Source organism: Rhinatrema bivittatum, chromosome 9 (assembly GCF_901001135.1).
Source record: "Rhinatrema bivittatum chromosome 9, aRhiBiv1.1, whole genome shotgun sequence".
Lineage (NCBI taxonomy): Eukaryota > Metazoa > Chordata > Amphibia > Gymnophiona > Rhinatrematidae > Rhinatrema > Rhinatrema bivittatum.
In genome coordinates, this window is record NC_042623.1 from 11,413,798 (window position 1) to 11,428,068 (window position 14,271).

Here is a 14,271-nt window from a genome sequence, read left to right on the forward strand (position 1 = left end):
CCTCCATTGCTTTCGCTGGCAGATCTGAGCCCCGAAGAGGGGAGCATTCAGGGGAAAATTGACCTCCTAGGGGAGGTCTCTGATTCCTATGCTTTTTCTTCGGATTTCGTTCTCTTACTCCATAAGGCTTATTTGGCTCGGAAAACCGTGGGACGGCACATGTCCAAATAAGGAGAGTAAGAAGGTCCCCGGCCCAAGAAGAAGTCCAGGTTTTCAGGGACTTCTGCGAATTCCCGGGTTCAGCAAGTCCAGCCCACGCAGGGGGCAGCTAAGGATGTCTCCTCTGATTCCGAGTATGGGGGTCTATCTGGAGAGAGTCCCCCGGAGGCAGATCCTTCGCTGGGGGGGACGACAGGATCCTGATGAGCCGTGGAAACTCCCGACTAAGGAAGAGGGATGATCCCAAGGTGTTTTAGCTGTTTCACAAAGAATTGGGACCCTTGATCCCCTATGTCCTTGCAGAATTAGGCATATAACAGACTTCCTCATCCTGGGTCTCGACAAAGGTCAATCTTTTCTGTTAGTCCTTCTGGACCTTTCGGCAGCCTTCGATACCATCAACCACTCCTTCCTTATCAACCAGTTAGCTGCCATAGGAGTTTCCGGCTCTGCTCTATCTTGGTTCAAATCGTTTCTCAGCAACAGAGGTTACAAGGTCAAAATCCAGAACAAAGAATCTTCATGCCACGACTCATCCGTAGGAGTCCCACAAGGCTCCTCTCTATCCCCGACACTCTTTAACATCTACCTTCTACCACTTTGCCAACTCCTCACCAACCTCAACCTAAAACACTTTTTCTACGCAGACGATATCCAGATCCTGATCCCCATCAAAGGCTCATACTCGAAAACCCTCGACTACTGGGAATCCTGCCACCAAGAAATCAAACGTCTCCTCAATAGCCTAAATCTAGTACTAAACTCCTCCAAGACCGAAATACTACTCATATCTCCAGAGAACAGCAATCTCACCGCTTCTCATCCAACCAACCCACCAACCACACAAGTGAGAGATTTAGGAATGATAATTGACAACAGGCTGAACTTCAAAGCCTCCATCAACAGAACGACCAAAGACTGCTTCCACAAACTCCAAGTTTTAAAAAGGATAAGACCTCTCTTCCACGCCCAAGATTTCAGAATGATCCTCCAAGCAATTATTTTCTCAAAGTTAGATTACTGTAACACTATCCTACTTGGTCTCCCTTCCTCCTACACCAAACCGCTCCAAATGGTACAAAACACAGCAGCCCGTTTACTAACAAACACCAGGAAAAGAGACCATATTTCCCCAATTCTAAAAGACCTTCATTGGTTACCAATTCACTTCAGAATCATCTACAAATCCATATCCTTGATATACAAAATTATCCATCAACACACCACAATTGACCTACAATTTCCTCTCCGCTTACACAACTCCACAAGACCTACCAGAGATGCATACAGAGGATTTCTCCATGTACCCCCTACTAAAACCACTAGTCACATTACCTTAAGAGATCGAGCCCTCTCCACAGCTGGCCCACTGTTATGGAACTCCATCCCTCCCGATCTCAGACAGGAGCCTTGCCTCCTAACCTTTAGAAAAAGACTCAAGACTTGGCTGTTTATGCAAGCTTTCCTGGACTTAAATTAATGCACCTCGCCATCAACATATCCAACACAGCAGCTGTACCTCTTCTCCTTGTATATAATTTAGTCTCTGCTAAACTATCTTTATTTATTTATTTATTTATTTATAATTTTTTTATATACCGCCGCTCATCAAAGATATCACGTCGGTGTACAATGAACAGGAACTTACGCCGGAGCGTTATACATTTAACAGATTTAACAGATTTAACTTACGCCGGAGCGTTATACATTTAACAGATTGTACATTTAACAGATTATATATTTAACAAGTTATATATTAAACGAAAGTATGTATATAAATATTTAAATATAATAAAAGTAGAATCTATTAAAAAACACAGAACTATACTTTGGGGGTATATTAGTTGAGGTAAGTTAAACAGAACTAGGGAGCAAAGGGATTCTAGTAAATTGGGGGCTGAGGTAAGGGAAAAGGGTTAGGAGGAGATGTAGCAACGGGATTCTAGTAAATTGGGGCTGAGGTAAGGGAAAAGGGTTAAGAGGAGATGTAGTTCTACATTAGATGTAGTAAGAGGGGGGAGAAAGCATTTCAAAAGTAGTTAATAGCAATTGTAAAGAGAGGTATTTACAGTGGGAACAGAGGTAGGAGAATTAGAGATGGTGTCTAGACAGGGGGAGAAGGGTAGAGAAGGCAGTGAGAAAATGGGAGAGGATCAACATATATATTTCACGTATAGGCATGTGTGAATAACCATGTCTTGAGTTTTTGCTTGAATGTTTTGGGAGATGGCTCAAGGCGCAGTTCAGTGGGCATAGTATTCCATAACAAAGGGCCAGCAAAAGAGAACGCTCGTGCTTTGGTGGAAACATGGTTATATAATTTAGGTGAAGGGGTTTGTAATGTGGCGAGGTATTGATTTCTGGTAGGTTTAATAGAAGATTGAAGTTGTATTGATTTATTAAACCATTTCATTTCAGGATTGTGGAGGGCTTTATGGATAAGTGTTAGAGTCTTGTAGTGTATGCGGGATTGAATGGGGAGCCAGTGTAATTCCTTCAAAACTGGCGTAATATGTTCCTTTGAGTTTGTGTTAGTAAGGATACGGGCTGCAGTGTTTTGCAGGATTTGTAAGGGGCGGATGGCATTTTTAGGTAGGCCTAGGAGGAGTGAATTACAATAATCTGTTTTGGAAAACAGCATGGCTTGTAGAACTGTCCGGAAATCAGATGCATGAAGCAAAGGTTTCAATTTTTTGAGTGTATGTAATTTGAAAAAGCACTCTTTAAGGATTGTACTGATAAATTTTTTGAGGGTTATTTGGTCATCAATAATGACTCCTAGGTCTCGGACTTGGTGGGGAGAAATGTATGTGCGTTGATGTTATAGGTGAGGTGGGAGAAGCATGTAATGGGGTGGGAGGAGAAATGATCATGAGTTCAGTTTTAGTGGAATTGAGGGCAAGTTGTAAGGAGGTTAAGAGATTATTGATAGAAGCAAGAGTAGTGTCCCAGATTTCAAGGGCTTTAGATATGGATTCCGTTACTGGAATAAGAATTTGTACATCATCAGCGTACAAAAAGTGTGGAAGCTTAAGGTTGGCGAGGAGATGGCAAAGCGGTAGAAGATAGATATTAAAAAGGGTAGATGAGAGTGAAGATCCTTGCGGGACTCCTTGCTTTAAAGGGATTTCTTTAGATAAGTGATTGCCAATTTTGACTTTATAGTTACGGTTGGACAAGTAGGAAGTAAACCAGTTATGAGCAGTACCAGTTATTCCAATCTCATGTAGGCGTTGGAGAAGAACTTGGTGGTTAACGGTATCAAAAGCCGCTGAGATATCTAGAATTACTAGCAGCTGAGGTTGATTTCTATCTAGGCTTTTGAGAAGGTAATCATTCAAGGATAGGAGAAGAGTTTCAGTGCTATGTAATTTGCGAAATCCATATTGTGAGGAAGAGAGGATATGGTGTTCTTCTAAATAGTCACTAAGTTGACGGTTGATAGTTTTTTCTAGGATTTTAGCAATAAATGGGAGGTTAGAAATGGGGCGGTAATTAGCAAGGTCTAATGGGTCTAGCTTAGGTTTTTTTAAAGTGGGTTTAAGGATGGCAAATTTAAGAGAGTTGGGCACTTGCCCAAGTTCGATGGATGCATTGATAATGTTAGAGATAGGGCTGGATATTAGATCAGGGACAGTGAGGAGGAGTTTTGTGGGGATGGTATCAGATGGATGAGATGAGGGTCTGGCTTTTTTGAGTAGGGATTCAATTTCAGTTGTTGCTGTATTTTCAAAGGTTGTTAGCTGAGGTGCAGATTCTTTTGTGTGACAGAGATTATAGGATTGAGGCGTGTGGGAATTGTGTGGGAAGCGTGACATAATATTGTTAATTTTGTCCTGAAAATATGAAGCGAGCTGTTCACATTTTATTTTGGCTTCTTCTTCTGGAATGATGTTTGGAGTGAGGTTAGTAAGTGAGGTGACATATTCGAACAGCACTTTTGGATTGAATTGATATTGGTGTATTTTACCTGCGTAGTAGTTCTTTTTAGCATTATTGATCATTTCACTATAGTTTTGCAGCGAAGTTTTGTATCGTGCGAGTAGAATTGGTGTGGGTTCTTTACGCCAATTTTTTTCAGCTTTTCTAAGGGCTTGTTTTAAGTCTTTTAGTGTGGGAGTGTACCAGGGTTTTTTTTGTATTTTTCTGAGAGGAGAGTTTTTTTGTAATGAGGGGGCAAATGGTATTAGCAACTGAGAGAGTGTATTCATTCCATGATGTTAAAGCAGTGTCAGCATTTGAAAGATTAAGATTAAGCTGAGTGTTGGATAGAGCAGTGGTGAGCTCATCTCTATTGCAAGTTTTTCGGTATTGAAAAGTAGTAGAGCTAATTGGGGGGGATGGAGGTCTTTGTAGAGTGTTAGATGTTCTTATGATATAGTGGTCAGACCATGGGATAGGTGTGCATGATAAGGAATCAGTTACGATGTGATGGTTGGTAAAAATGAGGTCAAGTGAGTGACCAGCTTTATGTGTGGGCATGTTTATAATTTGCTTGAATCCTAGTGATTTCATGGCTTCCAGGAAGGAGGAGCAACTAGGTGTAAGGGGTGTTGTGTTGACATGGAAATTAAAGTCTCCTAGGATAATAGCTGGGGAGCCGATGGAAATATTTTTAGCTATATATTCGATGAGAGACGAAGGGTTATTGTTAAGAGTTCCAGGGGGAGCGTAAATAAGGCAAATTTGTAGAGAAGGGGCTTTGAACAGGCCAATTTCTAATTTAGCTGGGGGGGGGGATGGGTTGGAGTGTGAGTTTGAGTCGTTTGTTGGTGGCTAAGAGAATGCCTCCACCTTTCTTTTTTAATCGGGGGATGGAGACTATATCGTATATATTGTTAGGGAGCTGGTTGAGGAGAACATTGTCAGTGTCTTTTAACCATGTTTCTGTTATTGCACAGATGTCTGGTGTTTCGTCAGAGAGGATGTCGTTGAGTATAGAAGTTTTTTTGTTTAAAGATTGTGCATTGAAGAGGATGAGTGTGAGTGCTGTGAGGCCAATGATTTGAGTGAGTGGTGGGGAGATCATGGTTGTGTGAATGCTTTTGAGGTATGATCGTTGTCGAATGGTGTGAGGAGCAGAAGGTCTGTATCCATGGTATCTGAGTGTTGGAATGTTTAGCATTTTAGGGCTGCTCAGAAAATAGAGAGTGTGTATTTGAGTGTTTATGTATTGTGTAATGTGAGGTAGTCTTTTGTGTTAAGTGTAGCAGTCAGTAGAATGTGGTAGATGAGGGCTGAAAAAGTGGAGGATGTTGGGAAGTAAAGTAGCTTACTTATGATTCAGGGAGAAAGGGGGAGGGAGGAGGGAAGTAAGGAGGGGTTTGAGTACAAATGAATACAGATATGCAAGTAATACAGATATGCAATACAGATGATACAGATATGCAAGTATAATAGGTAAATACGACAAGTAAGTGGCTTTAAGTACTGTTATTACTAACATCATCTAGGTTACACCAAATCAGCACTTGCCTCTAAAAGACTGCAACCAAAGTGGGTTTTTTTTTTTTTTTTTGTAAGGTTGTTACAACAAACTCAAGGGCAGTGCAAAACAGAGAGCTTTGTATTAGGTCACAAGGGTCACAAAGGGCGCAAAGGGGCGCTCAAAGGGGCAGGCCCCTTTGTCGCGCTCCTTCGTGCGCGAGACGCACGGCGCGAGACGCCGAGGAACGTGCCTGGGATTTAAGCCGCCACTACTGGGCGAATGTGATAGGAAACAGGTGGGCGGTGAACGTTGTGCTTGTCAGTTCCTGCTCTGGGTCTCCGGCTCCCAATTGGCTGAAGAGGTCCCACGTGGCCTGAGCTCGGGGCGCAGGGAGAGGGTCTCGATGGTCGGCGGGGCTTGGGTCCCGGGCGGGGCGGCGCCGACGCGGTCCACGCTGCAGGCAGCGAAGGAGGAGAGCTGCGGCGAAAAGGGAGCGCTGGATAAAGGGGCCCGAATTTAAAGGGCTTTACCTTTAATTATTTATTTTGTGCTCGTCAGTTCCTGCTCTGGGTCTCCGGCTCCCAATTGGCTGAAGAGGTCCCACTTGGCCTGAGCTCGGGGCGCAGGGAGAGGGTCTCGATGGTCGGCGGGGCTTGGGTCCTGGGCGGGGCGGCGCCGACGCGGTCCACGCTGCAGGCAGCGAAGGAGGAGAGCTGCGGCGAAAAGGCGAAAAGTTTTGCTTCCCTTCCGCCTCAATTTAATTGAATTTGCGCTGCTTTCGTCTCTGCTCGGCTCACGCGGGGTGAGCGGGCTCTTGCCCCGAATGGGCCACGCCGATCGCGCGAGCCCCGACAGAGGTAAGGTGGTGGCTGAAGGCGGGTGGGCGCCTCTGATCCCAGTTCAATAGTCCTTGTTAATTGTAACTGCTTTCTTCGACACGTTATTTCTGTTTTTGATGTATTTATTGCATCCCTGTTTATTTGTAAACCAGCATGATGTGATCATTTCATGAATGCCGGTATATAAAAACCTTAAATAAATAAATAAATAAATATATAGGGTTCCACAGGAGGAATCTGATTAGGAGGACATGGACCCAGTCATGGATGGCTTACAGGGTCAAGTGAAGGCTTTTCCGTTCCACAAGTTGATTAAAAGGTTGGTGGTCCAGGAGTGAGATACTCTGGAGAGTAGCTTGAAAGTGGGCAGAGCAATGAATAAGTTGTATCCATTGCCTGAGGACATTCTGGAACTCCTGAAAGTCCCGAAGGTGGATGCTTCTGTCTTGGCGGTTACTAAGAAGACCCACTATCCCGGTGCCGGTTCTGCAGCTTTGAAGGATTTGCAGGACAGAAAGCTCAAGGTTCATTTTAAGAAGAGTTTTGAGGTGTCTGCTCTTGGCATCCGAGCTGCGGTTTGCAGTAGCTTTATGCTTCGAGTGAGCCTGCGTTGGGTGCAGCAGTTGTAAACTGATAAGGCCATGTCTGTCTCGGAGTCTAAGCAGGCAGAGCAACTGGAGGCCACGTATGTTTATGGAGCCAATGCATTGTATGACCTCAGAACTTCCTCCAGGACAATGATATGGACATTTCTTCTAAAGCACAGTTAGGAGCATTGCCTTTCAAGGGAAAGCTGCTGTTTGGAGAAGACTTGGAGGAGCTGATAAAGCATCTGGAAGAGAATAAAGTTCATAAGTTGCCTAAGGAGCCAAGAGGTTCTTTTCCTTTGCAGTCTCGTTTTCGGGGCCAAAGGCATTTGCGGCAAGGTAGGGCTTCTGTAGGAACCCATAGGCAGGCCTCGGGGAGGTCATAGTCCTGGAACCAGCCCTTTCATGGCCGGAAGCCAAACAGGGATGGCTCAGGCCAGGGGTCTGGTGGAGCCAAAGCCTCTCAATGAAGTAAGGCTGGCCCATTCTTCAGTCCTGGTTATAGGGGGCAAGTTGACTCTTTTTTACGAGGAGTGGGCCGTGATCGCATCAGACCAGTGGGTCTTAAGCATAAGACAAGGTTACGTGTTAGAATTTGCTCTTCCGCTAAGGGATCTGTTCATAGTCTTCCTTGTGCCTAGGCGGAAAAGAGGCTGATGGTACAGCAAATCATCAACAGGCTGTAGATGCTGGGAGCCATTGTTCCCGTCCCATTTGTTTTTGGTGCCAAAGAAAGAAGGGACGTTTTGCCCGATTCTGGACTTAAAGAAAGTAAATGTGGCTCTCAAAGTTCCTCATTATTGGATGGAAACTCTGCATTGTCATCGCAGTGGTGCACAAGGGAGAGTTCTTGGCTTCCCTAGATCTGACTGAGGCATACCTACATATAGGGATCTGACCAGAACATTAGAAGTTTCTCCGGTTTGTTTCCTCAGGGAAACATATTCAGTTTTATGCCCTTCCGTTTGGTCTAGCAACGGCACCAAGGACTTTCACCAAGGTGAGGGTGGTGATGGCTGCAGCTATCATGAAGGAGGGAATGCTAGTTCACCCATATCTGGAAGATTGGCTTATTCGAGCAAAGTCAGAGATCCTTTGCAGACAAGAGGCAGACTTGGTACTGCAGCGCTTACGTTTCCTGGGATGGATAGTCTGAGTTCTCTCTTCCCTTCTCAGGTGTTGGAGTTCCTGGGGACACATTTTGAAACGAGGGTGGGGTTTTTCTCACTAAAGGGCGCGTTGTCAACTTGCAGTCACAAGGTCACAGGTTGTTGGAGAGCCAGGTGCCCAGGGTTTGGGATTACTTGCAGGTTCTCGGATCCATGGCGTCAACCTTGGAGCAGGTTCCTTGGGTGTTTCGTCAAATGAGGCCTCTGTAGACCGCATTGCTTACCAGGTGGGAACCGTTGTCGGAGCAGTTTCAGCTTCCTCTGCCTCTTATAGAATTAGCCAGGTCCAGTCTCTCGTGGTAGCTTGGTTGGGCTCAACTGTGTTGCAGGGTGGATGGTGGTTACCACCTATGTTAGTCTTTCTGGTTGGGGCACTTCTATCAAACTCAGTCAATGCAGGGCCAATGGTCAGTGGAAGAAGGCTCGTGGTCCATCAATCGCTTAGAGATGAGAGCGGTACTGTTAGCGCTACAGGTGTTTCTACCCCTCTTGTGCGGTGGTCCTGTCAGAATCTTGTCTAACAATGCAACGACTGTGGCTTATATCAACCGCCAAGGCGGTACCAGGAGTCAAGCGTGACTCAGGAAGCGAGAGAGCTGATATGTTGGATAGAACAGCATCTGTCATTGATTGCAGCTTCTCACACAGCCGGCGCCAACAACATGCAAGCAGATTATCTCAACAGGCAACAGCTAGATCCCGGAGAGTGGGTGTTATTGGAGGAAGCAGTGCATCTCATCAGGTCCAGGTGGGGCAGTTCACACATGGACTTGATGGCACCCTAGCAGAATGCCAAGACACCATGCTTCTTCAGTCACAGAAGAGAGCATGGAGCGGAAGGGGTCGATGCCTTGGTGTTTCCTTGGCCAAAGGACAATCTGCTCTACATGTTTCTGCCATGGTCGCTGGTGGGCAAGATATTGCGACGTGTCAAGATTCATCCGGGAGTGGTGGCTCTGGAGTGGTCTCAGAGGCCTTGGTTTGCAGATCTGGTCAATCGGGCAGTCCACTGCTAACTGAGGCTTGCTCTTCTGCCAAAGCTTCTGTGCCAAGGTGTCCCATGTTTTCAGATCAGGCGGCTCGCTTCTGTTTCTTTGAGAGGAAGTCCTTGAGAGAGAGAGAGTACTCTGAAATGTTATTTCTACTCTTGCAGACTAGAAAGTCTTTCACTTCCTTGGGGTATGTGAGGGTCTAGAGAGTTTTTTGAGGATTGGTGCGTGGAGCAGGAGGTTGATCCTATGTGAGCTTCCGTAGCGCAGATACTTGCCTTCTTGCAAAGAGGTTTGGTGAAGGGTTTGTACTTTAATTCTCTCAGCGTCCAGGTGGTGGCTTTGGGTTGTCTTCAAGGCAAGGTGCATGTAGTGGCTCTGGTGGCGCATCCAGATGTGGTGCGTTTTCTCTGAGGAGCAAAGCATTTGTACCCTCCAGCTCAGAAGCTGTGTCCCTCCTGGAGCCTTAACTTGGTCCTGAAAGGGATGTGTAGGGTGCGGTTTGAGCCTCCTAAAAGGGCCGCTATGAAAGATCTATCTTTGAAGGTGGTTTTCTTGGTAGCAATTTGTTCCGCTAGACAGATCTTGGAGCTTCAAGCCTTGTCATGTAGAGATCCTTTCTTGAGAATTTCAGATTCAGGGGTCTCCTTGCAGATGGTTCCAGCTTTTCTTCCAAAGGTGGTATTGTCTTTTCACTTAAGTCAGTCGGTGAAGCTCCTGGCTTTCCCAAATTTGGAGGCTACAGCGCCTCATGCTAAGGAGCTGCGGCTTTTAGATGTCAATGTGCTTTTTGTTGCAGTATCTTAAAGATACCAACAGCTTCTGATTGTCCACCTTTTTTGTGCTGTGGAGTGGGGCAAAAAAAGGGGCATAATGCGTCCAAAACCATGATTGCATGGTGGTTAAAGGAAGCCGTTGGCTCCACGTATATCTGTCAGGGGCGTCCGGTCCCAGAGGGCTTAAGGGCTCATTCTACTCATTCCCAGATGGCTTCCTGGGCCGATTGTCAATAAGTGTCACCACAAGAGATTTGCAAGGTGGCCACCTGGAAATCTTTGCATACTTTTGCTAGACATTACCATTTGGATGTTCAGGCCCCAGAAGCCATGGGCTTTTGGGGAAGGTGTGCTTTGAGTGAAGTCTGGGCTGATCTGTGTAGGTGCCTTGATCTTTTTCAAATATTTATTAAAGTAGAGAAGTCTCTACTTTAATAAATATTTGAAAAAGATCAAGGCATCTATCCTTTTGTGTTTACCTGACGGCCATTATAGATCGCCTACCTCTTTGCTTTCTGGGACCTGATCTGTGTAGGTACAGGAAAAGGAAAACTGGTTCTTACCTACTAATTTTCGTTCCTGTAGTACCACAGATTAGTCCAGACTTCCGGCCAGTTGAGGTAGGGAGTTTAGGAGAGTCCACTTGAACTGTTGTAATTAATCTGAAGAATGGCACAGGTTTTGTTTAGTTCTTCAAGCTTTATTATGGGGACATGGTTATCTGTCCTAAGTCTCCTCTTCCCCCTGCTTATTCAGGGATATTAATTCATGTTTGGTATTGGTGATATTACTGTCTTGGCTTGGATACAGTTTAATACTAAGGGACTGCAGGTGGCACACTGTGTTATGTACAGTGTCAGTAAAGCTTTCTCTGTCTCCATCTGCTGGCAGGGAGGCAAAACCCAGGAGTCTGGACTGATCTGTGGTACTACAGGAAGGAAAATTAACAGGTAAGAACCAGTTTTCCTTTATAGTGCTCTCAGAAACAGAATCTTATAGGATTTACATAGCACTTCTTTCTTGGGAAATACCAGCTCATAGTATTTTAATTGGAACAACTGGATATGTTCAATTTTCAATCAATCCTCTGACGTTTCCAATGATGATTGTCAGTTATTGTCAAGGTCTTGGGTTTTCTGCAGAGGAAAAATATGCATCAGTGTACTTTGTGCTGTAATCTTCCCCATTCATTATTTTAATGAGACATTTTAATTTAAGTTATTTGAAAAAAAGTAAATGCTTCAAAACGGTTTTCTTTGAAAAATCCAGAAAGTCAGCATTTTTACAGGCTGCCTCTCTGTAGGCTTAACACAATGTTCATTGCTAAGCCGCTAACCCTCAGGTGAAAAAATATTTAGCCTGTCATGAAAAACTAATAACTGAGAATATTATTGCATAGGCCTGCCTGAGAGCACAGCAGCTGATAGGTACAGACATACAGACATACAGACATACATACATTCGGCTCCAGCATGAGGTATTCAAAAACACGGGATCAGTATGGACAGCTGAAGGGGCTGAAACAATCCCTTAAGCGAGGAGGGTGTGCAGTATCCTGTGGGCAGGAAACTGCCTTCCCCTGAGTAGGAACGTGTAAGGGAGGTACTGGGTTTGCTCTTCAAGAAAGGAAACGCTAGTCCCGTAGTTTTCAGTCGTGGATGTGCTGCGGAAGAAGAGCAGGGGGGCCTTGATTATCGGACGTGTACTGTCCCCTTGGAATAATTGTGGTGTTTTGTTTTGCAGCATTGGTGGCCAAAGAAGGTGTAGTGGTGGATGCCCGAGTGTACTCGTACGCCTTGGCACTGGAACACGCGGTGGCAAAGCCCTTTCAGTTGCCCTTTCTGAAGGGCTGAGATTACATTTTTTGCACACTTTTTTTTTTTTTTTTACAAACTGGAATCAAGCGCTTCCCGGCTCATGCTGAAAATTCAGTATAGATATATATATTTGCAGAGAGAAGGCAGACTACAGCCTTCGTTTTGTAAACCATCAAAATCTCAATTTTGTGTTTCTTTGTACCGAAATGCGATATCGGAGGCCAAACATTTTAAGGAGTCAATTAAGATGTTTGACGTGGAACTTTTTCCCCAGACAAAAGCCACTGTCTTACATCTGTGTATTTTCAGGAAATGTCTCTTGTACATCAATAAAAATGCCTCTGTGCCTTTTTTAAACATTTTCTTTAGTCTTTTTGCTCCGTTTCACCTCTTGATCAGATGTAAGCCATGTTTAGCAACAGACATAAGCCTATGCAATAGTCATTACAGGAAATACAATAAAGTTTTTCCTTAGCACTGTCAGACTACAGGGTTCCCACAATGCACCTGGATGCTGTGTAATCGGGGTTTAAAGTTACTCTCGGTCCTCAGCAGATGAAGGTGTGAGAGTAGAGGCTTCCCTCTTAATGCTTAAGCCTTGGCATGCCTGGGGCATGTGCAGCCTGTAGTTCCTTCCACCTCTCGCAGGCAGAGATGGTTATCCCCATCTCAGGGATAGGAGTGGGGGCAACTTTATCCTGTTATACAGATGTTGCTACATCTGGCCAGGAGAAGAGTAAAAAGCCCTTTTAAACACAGAGAAAACGTTATAGTAACCAACAACATATGACAACCTCCCGATTCCTTGAAGAAGCATCGTAACGAGACGACTCTGAACCAGGCCTGCCTCTCACTGTGGTTTTTCTCGGTAGCTGAAGCCTTTCTTCTTCTGGCAGTGCAGCACTGAGGATTCAGCTTTATTCCAAAGTTAGTTTCAGCTTCTGGATGGTCACAGCCCTGTATTTTAATGGCACCAGTTGCTGATTTCAACTTAGCCAATCTTTTGCAGCGGTCATGGGGAAATCTCTTAACTCATCAGCCATGAGATATAAACCATTCATGGCACCTGCTTTAACCATTCAAGCTATTAATCCTCCTTGTGCAGGGCAGCTGGACCCACCTCTGATGGAAAACCCCTCTCGTTCCTGGTGCAACACCTAAGTTTGCACCACTTTATTTATTTTTATATACCGACATTTGATCTGAGATACCACATCGGTTTACATTCAGGTACTGTAGGTATTTCCCTATCCCCAGAGGGCTTACAATCTAACAGGACAGTGCACTCCGGTGGAGCGCACTGTTAACCCATGTTTGGACGCGCGTTTGACGCGCTAGCTTTACCCCTTATTCAGTAAGGGGCCGAAAATGTGCATCCAACCCCCCCGAACCTAATAGCGCCCGCAACATGCAAATGCATATTGGCCCTATTAGTTATGCTCGCGCGATTCAGAAAGTAAAATGTGCAGCCAAGCCGCACATTTTACTTTCAGAAATTAGCGCCTACCCAAAGGTCGGCGTTAATTTCTGCCGGCACCAGGAAAGTGCACAGAAAAGCAGTAAAAACTGCTTTTCTGTGCACCCTCCAACTTAATATCATGGCGATATTAAGTCTGAGGTCCCGAAAATTACAAATAATTCAAAATTTAAAAAAAAAAAATATTTAAAATGGGCCCACGGCTCGCAGGTTGAAAACCGGACGCTCAATTTTGCCGGCGTTCGGTTTCCGAGCCCGTGCCTGTCGGCAGGTTTGAGAACCGATGCTGGCAAAATTGAGCATCGGCTGTCAAACCCGCTGACAGCGGCAGCTCCTGTCCAAAAAGAGGCACTAGGGACCCGCTAGTGTCCATAGTGCCTCTTTTTACTGCCAGCCCTAATTTAAATAAATTAATTTAAGTTTTCGCCTGCTCTCCTGTGATTTTTACTGTATCGGCCCGTAAGTTTGTACCTGAGGCACTGGAGGGTAAAGTGACTTGCCCAAGGTCCCAAGGAGCGACCACTTCACAACACAATCTCCTCTGCTCATCCCAGACTTTCCTGAAGTTTTTTCTTATTTCTACCTCCACCCCCTTCACTGGGAGCTTGCGCTGTGTATCCACCCCTCTCGGTGAGAAACCTTTTGGTTGGCAGTGCAATGCTGCTGCTGATGGATGTGCTTGCATGAAGGCGCTCGTTCTCCCAGCGGTGACTTTTAGTTTGATTTTCTTGCAAATTGTATTTAACTGAGGCCCGACCATTTAAACCTAGTGGTAGGGTCATTAGAAGCTGAGTTTGAGCGGAGGAAGGTCTCCTGATATTCAGGTCCGCTGGGTTCTGGAGATGTGCGTGCAAACCTTAGGCCACAGAAAACAAACTAAATAGTATCCTTTGGCTGGTTTACTCTTTTCCCCTCTTTACTGAAAATAAGGCTGTATCGTAAATTACATGTTCAGTGCAGATGTATAAAATGCAGAACTTCCGCACAGGCCCCTTCTTAAGCTACAATAGATAAGGCACAGAGATGAGAA

General features: G+C 45.1%; 1 protein-coding gene across 2 annotated transcripts in view; it reads left to right on the top strand.

The window, feature by feature from the left end:
- Positions 1-12,133, top strand: part of NUDT5 (nudix hydrolase 5) — a 29,737-nt gene extending 17,604 nt beyond the window's left edge. Inside the window, exon 10 of one of the 2 annotated variants that reach the window (XM_029615251.1) lies at positions 11,691-12,133. In XM_029615251.1, the coding sequence (XP_029471111.1) occupies positions 11,691-11,800 (110 nt within the window). In that variant the 3' untranslated portion in view covers positions 11,801-12,133. The remainder of the gene's footprint in view (positions 1-11,690) is intronic. The other variant, XM_029615249.1, reaches the window with a different exon arrangement.
- Positions 12,134-14,271: the final 2,138 nt, after the last annotated feature.